Genomic DNA, 15,161 nt, shown 5'->3' on the forward strand with positions numbered 1-15,161 from the left:
CAAAAGTGGGGCTGCTGGGTCATAGGGGAGCTCTATGTTTAGCCTTCTGAGAAATCTCCATACTGCTTTCCAGAGTGGCTGAACCAGTTTACATTCCCACCAACAAAGAAGTAGGGTTCCCTTTTGGCCACATCTCCTCCAACAATTGTTATTGTTAGTTTTCTTGATATAGGACAATCTTACTGGGGTGAGATGGAATCTCAATGTTGTCCTTAGAAAGGACACAACTCACACAAGAATATATGGTGCCTAAAATGTATAAATTTCATGCCTCTGTGTGCTCAAACAATGCTATGTTCACTCTTATTTTTATTATCTTTAAGTAGTTGTTCAAAGGAGTTGCCAATTAACAAAGCAATTTATGAATATGATGCATCTTGATCAATGCTACTCCTTTTTGACATCCCTCCCTTGCCTACTTTTATCTCACTCTTCTTAATTTTGTAGGATGTATGTTGGATTCTTATCTGCATTTTCCCCTCTTCTCTTTATTCATCTCCCCTTTCCCCTAGGCCCTATACCACCCCTTGCAAGGACCCACTTCCTGGTATTTATTTTTTGAGCTTTGACTTTGCTGTTCTAAGAAATTACACTATTCGAGTTCTACCTTAAATCTATCATATTTCAGTTAATACATTTGTATATACTTGCATACTACTGAATATATTTACTAATGAGTTTATAAGCTAAATATAGCTTTCACATATAAGGGAAACATGCATCTTTTGTCTTTCTGGGCCTGACTTACTTCACTTTACATAAATTTTCCAAGTCTTTTCATTTCTTTACAAATGATACAGTATCATTTTTTCCTAATGCATAAGTAAAATTCCCTTGTGTGTGTGTGTATATATATATATATATATATATATATATATATATATATATATCACATTTTCTTGATCCATTTGTTCATTGAGGAGCATCTGGTATGATTACATACATTGGCTATGGTGAGTAGTACTGCAATGAAGATGGGTGTGTTGATGGCTTTACTGTATCCTGGTTTGTAATCTTTTAGATAAATACCCAGGAGTGGAGTTAGTGGATCATAGGGTGGTCTATGTTTAATTTTTTGAGGATCCTCCATACTGCTTTCCAGAATGGTTGAACTAGTTAATATCCCCACCAACAGTGTAGTAGCATTCCCATTTGGCCATATCCTCACCAACATATGTTATTGTTAGTTTTCTTGCTAATGGAAATTCTAACTGAAGTGATGTGGAATTACAATGTTGTTTTAATTTTCATTTCCTTTATGGCTAGAAATGTCAAACATCTCCTCATGTACCTATTGGCCATTTTTACTTCTTCTTCTGGAAAGATTCTCTTTAGCTCATTAGCCCATTTATTAATTGGGTTGTTAGTTTTCTGAGGGTTCAAATTTTTAAATTCTCTTTATATTCTGCATATTAGGCCATTGTCTGATGTGTAGCTGCAATATATTTCCTGTTCTGTAGGCTGTCTTTTTATTTGCTGTGCTTCTGGATCTTTATCAGAGAGTGCTTTCCTGTATCAAGGAGCCCCAATGTTTCTCCTACTCCTTCCTGTAATAGTTTAATGGTTTCAAGTCTTTCATTGAGGTCTTTGATAAGGTATATTCTTGGTGAATTTAGAGTTTCTGTATATGGTCTTACTGAATAAGTGCTTATGATTAATAGCTGAGAATGAATTTTATTCCATACCTGCTATTGAATAAGCTTTCTCCTACCTCTTTCTCCTGTAAATATTCAACAATTGTTTTAATCTCTATGATAGTGCTGAAGCTTTTATACTAACTATGAAAGAAATTGGCATATCTATTTTGCCAACTTAGATTTGATGTAAACACAGTGAATTTTCAATGTATATCCTACAAAATCCAGAAGAATGAGGGAAGAGATTGAGTAGGAGAGAGGAGGGTGAGAATGTTGAAAGGAATGACATTGATCAAAATTCATTGTATTTGTAAATTGCATTTTTAAACAGCAACTCCTGTGTACAAGTACTTAAATATAATAACAAAACAGTAAAATTGCAAAGCTTTTACTATTGCTCTAAGTAGGTTATAGCAATTAGCACGAGTTTTCATCCATTTTTCAATGTAGATGTGTCCATCTGATACTTTTCACTGCTTCCAAAATGAGAAAAGAAAGCTTCTTGCCTTTTAAATAAATTGTTTTAAATAAACTGCCCATATTCTAAAATGTATTTAAAAATTTTATTAGGCTGGGCATCAGTGGCCTACACTTATAATTCTAGCTACTTAGAAGGCTGAGATCTGAGGATCTCAGTTTGAAGCCTGCCTAGGCAGAAAAATGAAACTCTTATCTCCAAGTAAGCACTCAAAAAAACCAGAAGAAGTAACACTGTGGCTCAAGTGGTAGAGTGCTAGCCTCGAGCACAAAGAGGCTCAAAGACAGTGTCCATGCCCCGAGTTCAAGTCCCACAACTGACAAAAAAAATTATCAATGACATAGGAATCTACTTATTAATTATCAGATGAAAGGAGTTTTTAAAGAAACACAATTTAGAAATCAGACATAGTAATGTGTGTATATAATCCCAGTGATTGTAAAGACGAGGCAAGATGAATACAAGTTGTAAGACACTCTGAGCTATGTAGCTAGACTCTGTCTCAAAAAATAATAAAAAATTTTGGAAGTATAATGAGAAAAATTAGGAGTTGGAGGCCTGGTTTAGTTGGTAGAATGCTAGCAAATGATCCAAAATGTCAAGTACTGAATTCAAGTCCTAGTCTTGGTGCTAAAAAGAAAAAGAAAACAAAACAGCTGACTTTGACAAATATTAACCAAAAGAATCACATTTTTTACTAGCACATGGTATTTAGATAGTTTGTGTATCAAACTTCTCTATCAGAAAAATTCATGGTTGAATTCTATTTCCTTTTTTTCTTATTTATTGTCAAGTGATGTACAGAGAGATTACAGTTTCATACGTTATGCCTTGGGTACATTTCTTGTACTGTTTGTCACTTCCTTCCTCCCCGCTGGCCTCCCCCGCTCCTCTCCCCCTTTCCCTCTCCCTCCATGAGTTGTTCAGTTGGTTTACACCAAATGGTTTTGCAAGTATTGCTTTTGTAGTCATTTGTCTTTTTTTCCTTTGTCTCTTGATTTTGATATTCCCTTTCACTTCCCTAGTTCTAATACCAGTATATACAATTTCCAGTGTACTCAGATAAGATACAGTGTTAGTGCGGATACAACCACAGGAAGAGGATACAAGAGGATCATCAACAATAGAAGCTATGGTTTCGTTTCACATGGCATGTTGAAAGTAAGAAAATGGAAGGACTTGGAAAAAATTATAGGAAGTGAAGTGAGCCAGACCCAAAGAAACATGGACTCTATGGTCTCCCTCCTAGGGAATAATTAGCACAGGTTTAGGCTAGTCACAGCAGAGGATCACAAGAGCCTAATAGTTATGCCCTTATGAATGTATAAGATAATTCTAAGTGAAATGAACTCCATGTTATGGAAATGACTGTTATATCACTGAATTCTATTTCATTCATTTGTCTTCCATGTTTCTGAAACTTGCTGGGATTAAGTTTTCCCTTTGTACGTTGAGTAATAATTCCAACATTATCCAATCATTGTAAGGATTATAAATGGAAGATTTAAAGTCAGGGATCTGACCTCTCTTCGTGCAGTAAATGCACTGGATAAATGTTTTCCTTTTGTGTGGAAATACTGAGGCTAGAAAGTGTCTCCATAAAATAAAAACAACTCACGAGTAACCTGACTCCAAGTCTTTAGAACACATTTCTGTGTTGGGAGGCACTAGTATAGATCTAGAGTCTCCAATACATTGTAGAATTTACTAACATTCATCCCAAGAAGGTAGTGGCAGGGTAAAGAATAAATATATGGGTTTTTTTTTAAACAATAAGTACATTGGTAAGAGAAATCTACCACTCCACACCATGCATGCTATTCTCCAAAGTAGAAGAGCTATTTTAAGTTTCCTGACAGCTAGCTAGTAATGGTATATGTGTGAAAAAGAGAACTAAGAGTGTGGGTCAGACTTGTGTATGAATCTTATGTTAATGGACTGTCTCAAAGGATCAGATCCAACCAGACAAAAAGCTGTTATTCCCCAAGTAATGAGGTTTGTGACCGAATAATGTGTTAGAAAGGAAGGAAGTAAGTTTCTGTAGAATGAATAGTTTTCAGTCTATTTTGGAGAGTTAGCTCATGCCTTCCTTTCCCACATCCTCTCCACAGAAACTGTGTTCACCATAAACTTGTAATTCTAGAATGATCATCCTAAAGCAAAATATATTTCCTTCCTTTTGCTCAAGACTTGATTCATTATCCAGGGAGAGGTCTTTAAGGACAGCTAAAACATCATGTCATCCTAAACCCCAACCTTTTAGAATGCACTAAGGTATCCAAGCAAATCTTTACAGTTTTCTTTTCTTTTTGCTTTTGATGAATAGACCAAAACTACCAACCTGAAAGAATTTTTTCAGTTCTGTGAGAATAAGCTGGATGCTTCTCTAAGGTGTTTTATGAATTTGTTATGCCAATAAAAGGGCATACAGGAAAATGTGTTGAAATTCAGACTGGGCGTTATTTATGTATTAAAGTCAATTTCTACTTATCTGTCCACCCACATTAGAATCTTTTCTTTTCTTTTCTTATTTATTGTCAAAGTGATGTACAGAGAGGTTATAGGTTCATATGTTAGGCCTTGGGTACATTTCTTGTACTGTTTGTTACCTCCTCCCTCATTCCTCCCTCCCCCTTCCCCTTTCCCTCTCCCCCCATGTGTTGTTCAGTTGGTTTACACGAAATGGTTTTGCAAGTATTGCTTTTGTAGTCATTTGTCTTTTTTCCCTTTGTCTCTGTATTTTGATTAGAATCTTAAGAAATAACATCTATTAGCTTCTTCTCAGCATTCATTGTGTTCACACATCTGCACTGGTCTCATATCTCCTCCAAGAGCTCAGTGAGCACTCATTCTTTGGAAAAGCTACAACACTGTTCACATACATACTGTTTTTCTTTGTGTTATCCCCATATTTCTGAGGGAATGATGACCAAACCACTGAGAACTGACAATGTTAATAATTTCATTATTGAGATTTTTTTTTTCTCTGACAGTACTTGGCTACTAAGATTATAAAAAAATTTGCCCAAAATTGAGTATTGAATGATGACTCTAAAGGGATTTCATGTATTTTGATCCTCCATGTGTTCAGAAATCTCATCTGCCACATACTTGGTTTGTGATTTTTAAAATAATATTTTCCCTTTGCAAACGACAGGATTATATGTTCTTTATAAAAAACTGACTTTCTCAACATTAAGAAACTGAAACAAAACAATTTAAATAATAGAAAAGCAATGTTATAGAAGTCTCTGACTTCATTTTTTATAATCATTTATTTCATAATCCTCAGCCTTTATGAGGTATTGACATTATGCATATAGACTGTGTTTCCTATAGTGAGTTGACATCAGACTCAGTCTTTCTAGCAAGTGAAAGTGATGGTTAGTGATGTCCACATGCTAATTCTTTTATAGGTTTTGCAATGGAAGGATTATGGTTGTTGATGCTTCTAATGATAAGAGTGCTTGTGGGCTCTGCTCAGTTCAATGGTTACAACTGCGATGCCAACCTCCACAGCAGATTTCCTGGTAAGTCTGAAGCTAACCTATCCTCTAATTGCTTCTGGGAGGAGTGGATATGTTTGAATATTAAATAGTTAAGATATATATACATATATATGGGCAATGGGGGTCCACCCATTTATGTTAAGTGTATATTAACAAATGTCTAATGAGACATTTGGAGTTGTAATTAATATCAATATTAATATACAAAGTACTTATCAAAGTTAATATTATTATAATGAATGTTCATAAATGTGAAAAATATTGGCCAGTGGCTAATGAACTTTGGAGAGGATTAATTCAGAATTTTAAAACTATGCTTTCATGTAAATAGATTTAAGAATAATGCTTCAGAAAATGATTGTGAACTGTTACGTTATATGCCCAAAATATTATTTCAATGAAATATTGGTCACCATCTAAGTACATAGATCAGCTTCCCAACGAATTTTATGGAAAGCTATCAATATTGTGACAGATAATGAAATTTTGAGCATATTGATGGTCCTAAAATCTACATGTAGGGTGGAGTCATTCTACATTTCATATAAGTATTTGTCATTTTGCAATAGGTAATACCAGAGAAACTTGACCAAGAAAATAAGTTTTATCAAATAAAATTAGAGAATTGGAAACATTAGTGGGGCTTGAATTCAGGGCATGGGCTCTGTCCCTGACCTTTTTTTCTCAAGGCTAGTGCTGTACCACTTTGAGCCACAGCTCCATGTCTGGTTTTCTGATGGTTAATTGGAGATAAGAGTCTCATGGACTTTCCTGCCCATGCTGACTTTGAACCACAGTTTTCAGATCTCAGCCTCCTGAATAGCTTGGAATATAAGCATGAACCACAATCCCCCATTGGAAACTATTTTTTCCCCAAGTCTGCCTTGCTAAATATATACCTTCAAAGCTCTCTAAACGTGTCAAAGACTCCTGTAATGGAGCATGCTAAGGCAACCATACATCTGCATAGATAGAGCAAAAAGTAGATAGTTCCATATTAGAAATGAGATTTTTATATCAGGATAAATACTAGAGCGTGTCTTAGAGATCCCTTGAACCAGACATTCAATTTCTTGACATTCAAGGTAAAATTGAGAGGTCATGGGAAGAAATTCCACCATCGTGTGGAAAGGTAAGTCTTCTAAAGATTGGTGACTAATGATTGTGAGTATGCTGCATGATTATTTTTTCTATTTTTATCATGGAAAATTACAGATAGGTAAAAAAGAGGTTAATAAAATGAGTATTCATCTTAATACTATAACTATTTCATTATGAACATTTAAGATTTCTATTTAATCTCTCTCCTCAGCACTCTCATCTCTGGAATATTTAAAAATAAACTTATGTTCCATCTTCAGTGTATATAATATATGATATATCTATTTATATATATATGGAAAATAATTTTAAGCGTCTTTACATGTATGGATCAAATAACTCTTATTGTAATTAATAACACTTATTTGCAGAAAAATTGCTTTCAATTTGATTGTTGGTTGTATGGATTTCTGAGAGTTTGGATTTGGCTAAATGCACGAGTGCTTTTGACATGCTCCTCTTTGCTCATATGTCCTGTGAACTACTTAGGTCTAGAGGTTTGAGTAAATTCAAATTCAATTATTTGGTTTTATCTGTTATATTGTATAAAGAAAGTGTCTGTCTTTATTTTGCCATCAATGAAGAGCTATTGAATCTTTTTAAACATATTTTTGAAAGGTTTGATGTGGTAATATTTTATTTTAGAAAACCAACTTTGGGAAAATGAACGACAGAATCAAGTTAGAGACAGGCAGAGAGAAATATTATGAAGTCATTGGTAGTGAGAGAAATAGAAGAAGACAACTTATTTACGAGAATTTTGTGTTGGACTCAGTAGAACTTGATTTGGGAGGTGTGAGGAAAGAAAAAACGGAATGTTTTTAAATTGGAACACTGAATGTTGATAACATAACACAGAAAATATAGATTGCTTGAATTCCTTAGGAAAGAACTTTGAAAGTCTTTCGCCCACTTGATAAGGGGGCTATTGATTCTTCGCAGTTTTGTTTTGGAGGAAGGTAATTTTTTAGTTTTGCATATATTTTAGGTATGAGGCCTTTGTCCGTTGAATGGCCGGTAAAGATCTTCTCCCAGTCTGTGGGCTTTCTGTTTATCTTGTGGGCTATCTCCTTTGCCGTGCAGAAGCTCTGCAGTTTGATGCAGTCCCATTTGTCCAACCTTTCTTTGATTTGTAGCCTTTCTGGGTCTTTGTTAAGGTAGTTCCGTCCTGCGCCAAGAAGCCCAAGTGTTTCTCCTACTCCTTCCTTTAATGTTTTCAGGGTGTCTGTTTTGATTTTAAGGTCTTTCATCCATTTGGAATTGATTTTGGTGCAGGGTGATATATAAGGATCTAGTTTTAGTTTGTTGCATGTGTTGAGCCAGTTTTACCAGCACCATTTGTTAAAGAGGCTATATTTCTTCCAAACTATTGTTTTAGCTCCTTTATCAAAGATTAAGTAGGCATAGTTCTGTGGGTTCATTTCTGGGTCTTCAATTCTGTTCCATTGTTCTTCAGACCTGTTCTGGTGCCAATACCAAGCTGTTTTTATTACTATAGCTTTATAATGCAGCTTGAAGTTGGGTATTGTAATTCCTCCAGCACTGTTCTTTCTGCTTAGGATTGTTTTTGCTATTCTAGGTCTTTTATTGTTCCATATGAATTTCTGGATTGCTTCCTCTATTTCATTAAAAAATGGTGTTGGGATATTAATGGGTATTGCATTGAATTTGTAGATAGCCTTTGGCAATATTGCCATTTTGATTATATTAATCTTCCCAATCCAGGAGCATGGGAAGTTTTTCCATGTCCTTAGTTCTGACTTAATTTTGTTTTTCAAGCTTTTAAAGTTCTCATCAAAGAGGTCTTTCACTTATTTGGCTAAGGTTCTTCCTAGGTATTTTATGTTTTGCGGGGCTATTGCAAAAGGAGTTGTTTTCCTGATTTCTGCCTCGGTCTTCAGGTCGTTAGCATAGAGAAAGGCCGTTGATTTTTGAAGGTTTATTTTATATCCTGCAACTTTGCCAAAGTTTTGGATCAGCTCTAGTAGCTTGGGGGTAGAGTCTATGGGATTCTTTAGGTATAGAATCATGTCATCTGTGAAGAGAGAAAGTTTAACTTTATCTTTTCCTATTTGGATCCCCTTTATATTTTCTTCTTGCCTAATTGCTCTGGCTAGGAATTCTAGTAATATGTTGAAGAGCAGGGGAGAGAGTGGGCATCCCTGCCTTGTTCCTGATTTTAGAATGGCCAAGTGACATATGAAAAAGTGCTCTACATCACTGGCCATAAAAGAAATGCAAATCAAAACAACACTGAGATTCCATCTCACCCCAGTAAGAATGTCATATATCAAGAAAACTAACAATAACAATTGTTGGAGGGGATGTGGCCAAAAGGGAACCCTACTTCATTGTTGGTGGGAATGTAAACTGGTTCAGCCACTCTGGAAAGCAGTATGGAGATTCCTCAGAAGGCTAAATATAGAACTCCTCTATGACCCAGAAGCCCCACTTTTGGGTATCTATCCAAAAGACCACAAACAAAATCACACTAAAGCCACCAGCACAACAATGTTCATCAGAGCACAATTTGTCATAGCTAGAATCTGGAACCAACCCAGATGCCTCTCAGTAGGCAAATGGAACAGGAAAATGTGGTACATATATACAATGGAATTTTATGCCTCTATCAGAAAGAATGACATTGCCCCATTTGTAAGGAAATGGAAGGACTTGGAAAAAATTATACTAAGTGAAGTGAGCCAGACCCAAAGAAACATGGACTCTATGGTCTCCCTTATTGGGAATAATTAGTATAGGTTTAGGCAAGTCATAGCAGAAGATCACAAGAGCCCAATAGCTATACCCTTATGAACACATAAGATGATGCTAAGTGAAATGAACTCCATGTTATGGAAATGATTGTTATATCACAGTTGTAACTACTTTCAACGTCCCATGTGTATCTGTAGCTTCTATTATTGATGATGTTCTTGTATCACCTTCCTGTGGTTGTACTTACACTATCTCTGTAATCTTTTTTTTTTTTTTTTTTTTTTTTTTGGCCAGTCCTGGGGCTTGGACTCAGGGCCTGAGCACTGTCCCTGGCTTCTTCTTGCTCAAGGCTAGCACTCTGCCACTTGAGCAACAGCGCCACTTCTGGCTATTTTCTGTATATGTGGTTCTGGGGAATCGAACCCAGGGCCTCGTGTATACGAGGCAAGCACTCTTGCCACTAGGCCATATCCCCAGCCCTCTTTCTCTGTATCTTATCTGAGTATATTGGAAACCATGTATACTGGTATTAGAACTAGGAAATTGAAAGGGAATACCAAAATTGAGAGACACAGGGTAAAAAAAGACAAACAACTATAAAAGCAATACTTGCTAAACTTTTTGGTGTAAGTGAACTGAACACCTCATGGGGGGAAAGGGAAAGGGGGAGGAGGGAGGGGGGTATGAGGGACAAGGTAACAAACAGTACAAGAAATATATCCAATGCCTAACGTATGAAACTGTAACCTCTCTGTACATCAGTTTGATAATAAAAATTTGAAAAAAAAAAAAGGAAAGAACTTTGAGTTTGGAAATAACAGGTTAAAAGTATTTTCAAAAGAATGTCTAGTGGCAACTTCTACCCAATAATAGGAAATGTATATCTAGGTTTGAGAAAGGATATCAACTATATGGTGGCTACAGGAAAGTTGAATTCTTATGTAGTGTGAGAGCAATAAGAAATAGTAATTTGAAAGGCTTCCAAAAACACTGTTATTTAGATAGCTTTTGTTTTGAATGAAAAACAAGATGAGATAGACTAAAAATTAAATAAGAAAGAAGTGGTTTCAGACTACAGAGTTCTGAGTCCTCAGAAAAGGAAGTAAGTATCCAGAGACTGGAAATACTAATCAGGAAAGAATTGATGCTATGAGGAGGAAATCAGTGGTATGGACAAAAGAGTCACCTTTTGGGACTTAGCTCTTTCTCCGATTTAAAAGAGAAGGTGAAATAAAGACTCAGACAAAGAAAGTGTGAGATGGTATATTTACTTTCTCCTGGTAGTGGAAGGTAATAGCTTTCATAAAAGTTGAGAGGTTAGAGACACATTCCCTGAAAGGGCCTTGCTCTCATAGTCAAGACATGATATTATTGACAGATAAAAAGGCTGATTAGGAAAAAAAATACAGCTCAGCCCATTGGGCTGATGTTGTATCTATATGTGCCGCAGGCATGAATAAATGAAGTGGCTGGTCAAGGATCGCGAAAGGAAGCATTTATCATAGAACTAAACTGAAAGAGGTTAAGACATATATTTATGATGATTTCTATTAACCACTAACACAATCATTTTGGATAGTTGGTGAATGTGTGGACTCCACTCTTTCACCTGAAAGGTAATGTTGGAACAGCTGAATATGGTGACAGAAATCTGTATGAAATTCTACAGATGGACTCAATGTACATTTATGGTTAAGAACAAGTTGACAGTGTTATTCTATTATTTTCTGGAGTGCAGTTTTTGCCATTAAAAGCATAATCATGTGTTAGGGAAAAATAACTGCACGTGAAACCTTCTACCAATCTAAAATCTTCTCTACTGATATAATAAAGAAAGAAAACACTCTTAGCATTGAATACAAATTAAACTCAAAATGTGATATACATTATAGGCTTCAAGACTGAAACAAAGTAAACCCATTTATACAACCAAGCAGATTCAATGCCTTGTATACAACATGTTTTTAAGAAACACAATAACTGCTCTTCAAGTAAGAGGACTTAACAACAGTTGTCACATTTTCTGACTCCACCCGGTAATTGGAGTGACCATATGTATCCCCTTCACCTTGAGGAAAAATTAACTTTTTAATATCCTTACAGTAGGAGGTAATTGAGCAGTTTGAAGTAAGTCTTACACAAAGTTTCTTCCGCAGAGACTGAGAGATATAGATGTTACAACCCTCCATGCTTACAGGGCAAAGTGATGGCTTCCAGATTCTAGATGCAGACATTCCCACATCATAAAGTTTATGAATGTCTCATCTAGTTTTAAAATAGATTTATACACATTTCAATGAGAAGAAAAAGTACTCACCATTTCTAGTTGTTGTTGTTGTTCTTTTTTTGTCAGTCATGGGGCTTGAACTCAGAGCCAGGGATTGTCCCTGAGCTTTTTCAAGGGTAGTGCTCTAGCACTTTGACACACAGTGCCACTTCTGATTTTCTGGTGGCTAATTGAAGATAAGAGTTTCAGGGACTTTCCTGCCTGGGCTATCCATGTCTAGTTCTTTAAAGTGCTCTCTTAAGGAAAGGGAAATAGGAGAAATCTCTTATTTTGAACCAGGAGCATGGTTAAGGCTCTACTTGAATGCGCATTTCCCTTAAGAGGTTAGTATATTTAGTATTGTCTTACTTAGGTAACAAATACTCAAGCTTGCATGTGCATGTATTAACACAAACACATTCTTATGCTTTAAAATTTATATAAAAATCCTCAAATCTAAATTAAGGAGAAGTCTCAGGAGCTTTAGCTTTTATGAGTATTACTTAATATTCATTTTTGGCAGGTTGTTTGCAGAAAGAACAGAATGAGCCACTAAAGCCTAAAGGTTAATTGCTCATTTCCCTCTTGACTTCTGGCTTGTTTCCACATCAGGATCAGTCTTGGTGTCATCAGAAGCTCCAGGAGCTGCTCAGATTCTTAGCAGTGAGATAGAATGACAAGTCTGGCAAAGAAGAGGGGCTATCTAAATGCAAAGCACTGTTAATAATGATGAGAGTAATCATCTCACCCTATCTGACCTTTGCTGTTTCACGACATTAGAACTATATTCTTTAATTTCCATAGCATTTATTTTTGGGCCAAGTGAACTACCATGTTCAGAGTCATTAACATTTAAAGAGATATCATCTGATTTAACTCTGCTATATAAGCTAAGGAGCAGCAAACTGATGTAGCACTAGAATCGTAGTTGTGTTCATCCCAGAGTAAAATTCAACTCACAGTTGACTTTTAAATACCAAAGGGCTATGCTTGGGACACAAACAGATAATGCCTCTGTAATTCAGGAAGGCCTTCTGGATCTAGTCTCTGACTTGGAAAGGGAGAAGTGAGCACTAGAAAGTTAATGGCCTGATGCTGCCTCATGGTAACTTTAAAGAGTTATAGAAAGCTTGATGTAAGTCAGTGTTTCATAATTTGTAATTTGATGTTCAACCTAAGATAATCACTAATAAGGAAGGAAATAATGTTTCATATTTTGAATTCTAGATACATCAGAGAAATTTCTCTTTCACTTTTCACAATAAGCACATTAAGTATTTCTTAACCATCACATCCCAATTGGCACACAGTGTAAGAATCTGTCTAATATTGTAAATTCACAGAGAAAAAAGTTTGTGCTCTATCGAATAGTGTCCCCCAAAATGAATAGTAAGTTAAAAAATGTTGCAGGAAGGGATAATCAGAGAGTTATATGTCACAATAAAGATCCTGAAACGGCAAATGTATTTGTTTAGGTATTTCAAAACCTGGTTGACTAAAGAAATCTTCTCCTCCCGTTAATGTCTGTTAACATTTATATGAAAATAAGTAAAGTCCAGAAAATAAAATTGAGAATTATCAATTTAATTGAGAGAATTGACTTCTGAATTAAACAAAACAAAGTAATTTTGTGTTAGGATTTGCTGAATTACTACACTGTTATATGTCCAAAAACCAAGTAAGAGTAGGTAATGAAATATCAATCCCCAGAACTACATTCTGGTCCTCTAGGGACAGAAGAAATGTGGATTCTTTTGCCTTCCTACTTAGTAGCTGTATTTTGGTCTCCATGACATCCCAGTGATGTTTGCTTTTTCCTGTGCACTTGTGGTGCCACTGACTTACCAGGTGTGGGAGAACTTATTCCCACAGCAGTGACTGATCACATTCAAATTCACTTACAAACAAACAGGGCAGTGGAAAAAAGACCTATCAGCTAACAAGCTCAAGGAGTGAAAAATGTGGAGTCCATATGCTTCTTTAGCAACAACAAAAAATTATTGTATGAATTTTGCATTTCTTCTGTACAGGTAAAACCCGTTTTATTTTTTCTGCCTGCAAAAAAACCCCTCTCTCTGGTTTCAAAGAATGGGTAACAGCAAGTGTGATTAGAATTCTACAAAGTTTGCTTCAGACTGCATAAAAATGTCCTACAGCACTAGAAACAACAGCTTGCGTTTGCTAACGAGAAGCAGATGTGCTGTAAGATGAAGGTGACAAGAAACCTGTTCAAGATAGAGAGGAAACTTGAATTCCTGATCCACTTGGAATTCTTATCAGCTGTTGCTATTTGGTATAGATGAAATATCAATATCCCTTAAGGATTTCTTGCTGTTTTAGTACCCAAACCTCATTGTGGAATAAAAACTTTGTGAGAAGAAATATAACTTTAAAAATGAGTTAAAAACAACATACACAGCATCTGTTCTCTAGGCAATAGCTTAGAACCAAATACCACCACTCTAAGTTTAGAAAGAGAAACCAATGACAGACAAATAACTCTTGGAACCTCCTAAGATGGTATAAATTTGGTATTAGAATATTTATTAGAACCCAGGAAGGAAGTCATTTTCAGAAAAAAAAAATCGATTGCACTCCAAAACACTCTTCAGCATACAGAAAATATTTTCTTCATCATCTTCAATGGATTTTTATTGATATTCTCAGTTTTACCCCAAGATTTTTCTTATGAGCATACACATGCCATTGGTACACATCATACATGTATTCACATGATCCTGTACAGATTGTCCACTTCCACTCACTGTGGACAAACCATACAATCTCAAGTCTTCTCTATTTGTGTTTGAGTCTCCTAGGCATCTCTCACAGATAGTCAAAAAGTATCTGGTTCTACTGGACTCCCCAACCACTGTGCCATAAACACTGCCTTTGCTAGTAGCATTTCTTCAATTTTATTTTTATTGTCAAGGTGATGTACAGAGGTGTTACAATTACATACACTATGTAGTGAGTACATTTCTTGTTCAACTTGTAGCCCCCTCCCTCATTTTTCTCCCACCTACCCTCCTCCCAAATCTCCCCTATCCCGAATTGTACAGTTTACAACATACGGTCTTGTACGTAATGCCGTTGCATTTGTTTGCTTCTCACCTATTTTCTCACCATTTTAATGTTCCCCTTTCCCTTCCCTAATTCAGACAGACATATATAAAATAACCAGGGTACCAGAATCAAATACAGTTGATAACAGGGGCTAAATAATAGGGAATATGAACAAAAGAAAAGACATAATTTCACATAGTACATTGAAAATAACATCAATGATAAATGACTTGTTTCCATATCTTGGAGATCATTTCTCTTAGCATCATCATATGTGATCATATTTGTTAGGACTATCCTAGATATATGCAAATTTTACCAATAAGGGAAACCATAGACTTTATGTTTTTTGGGGGTCTGGCTCACCTCATTTAGTATGTTTTTTTGTA

General features: G+C 35.7%; 1 protein-coding gene across 1 annotated transcript in view; it reads left to right on the forward strand.

Moving 5' to 3' along the window:
* Zpld1 (zona pellucida like domain containing 1) overlaps nucleotides 1-15,161 on the forward strand; it is a 67,636-nt gene that overhangs the window by 23,746 nt on the left and 28,729 nt on the right. Inside the window, exon 3 of the mRNA XM_048345980.1 lies at nucleotides 5,532-5,645. Within this exon, the coding sequence (XP_048201937.1) occupies nucleotides 5,540-5,645 (106 nt within the window). The 5' untranslated portion in view covers nucleotides 5,532-5,539. The remainder of the gene's footprint in view (nucleotides 1-5,531; nucleotides 5,646-15,161) is intronic.

This window comes from Perognathus longimembris, chromosome 5 (assembly GCF_023159225.1).
Source record: "Perognathus longimembris pacificus isolate PPM17 chromosome 5, ASM2315922v1, whole genome shotgun sequence".
Classification (NCBI taxonomy): Eukaryota; Metazoa; Chordata; class Mammalia; order Rodentia; family Heteromyidae; genus Perognathus; species Perognathus longimembris.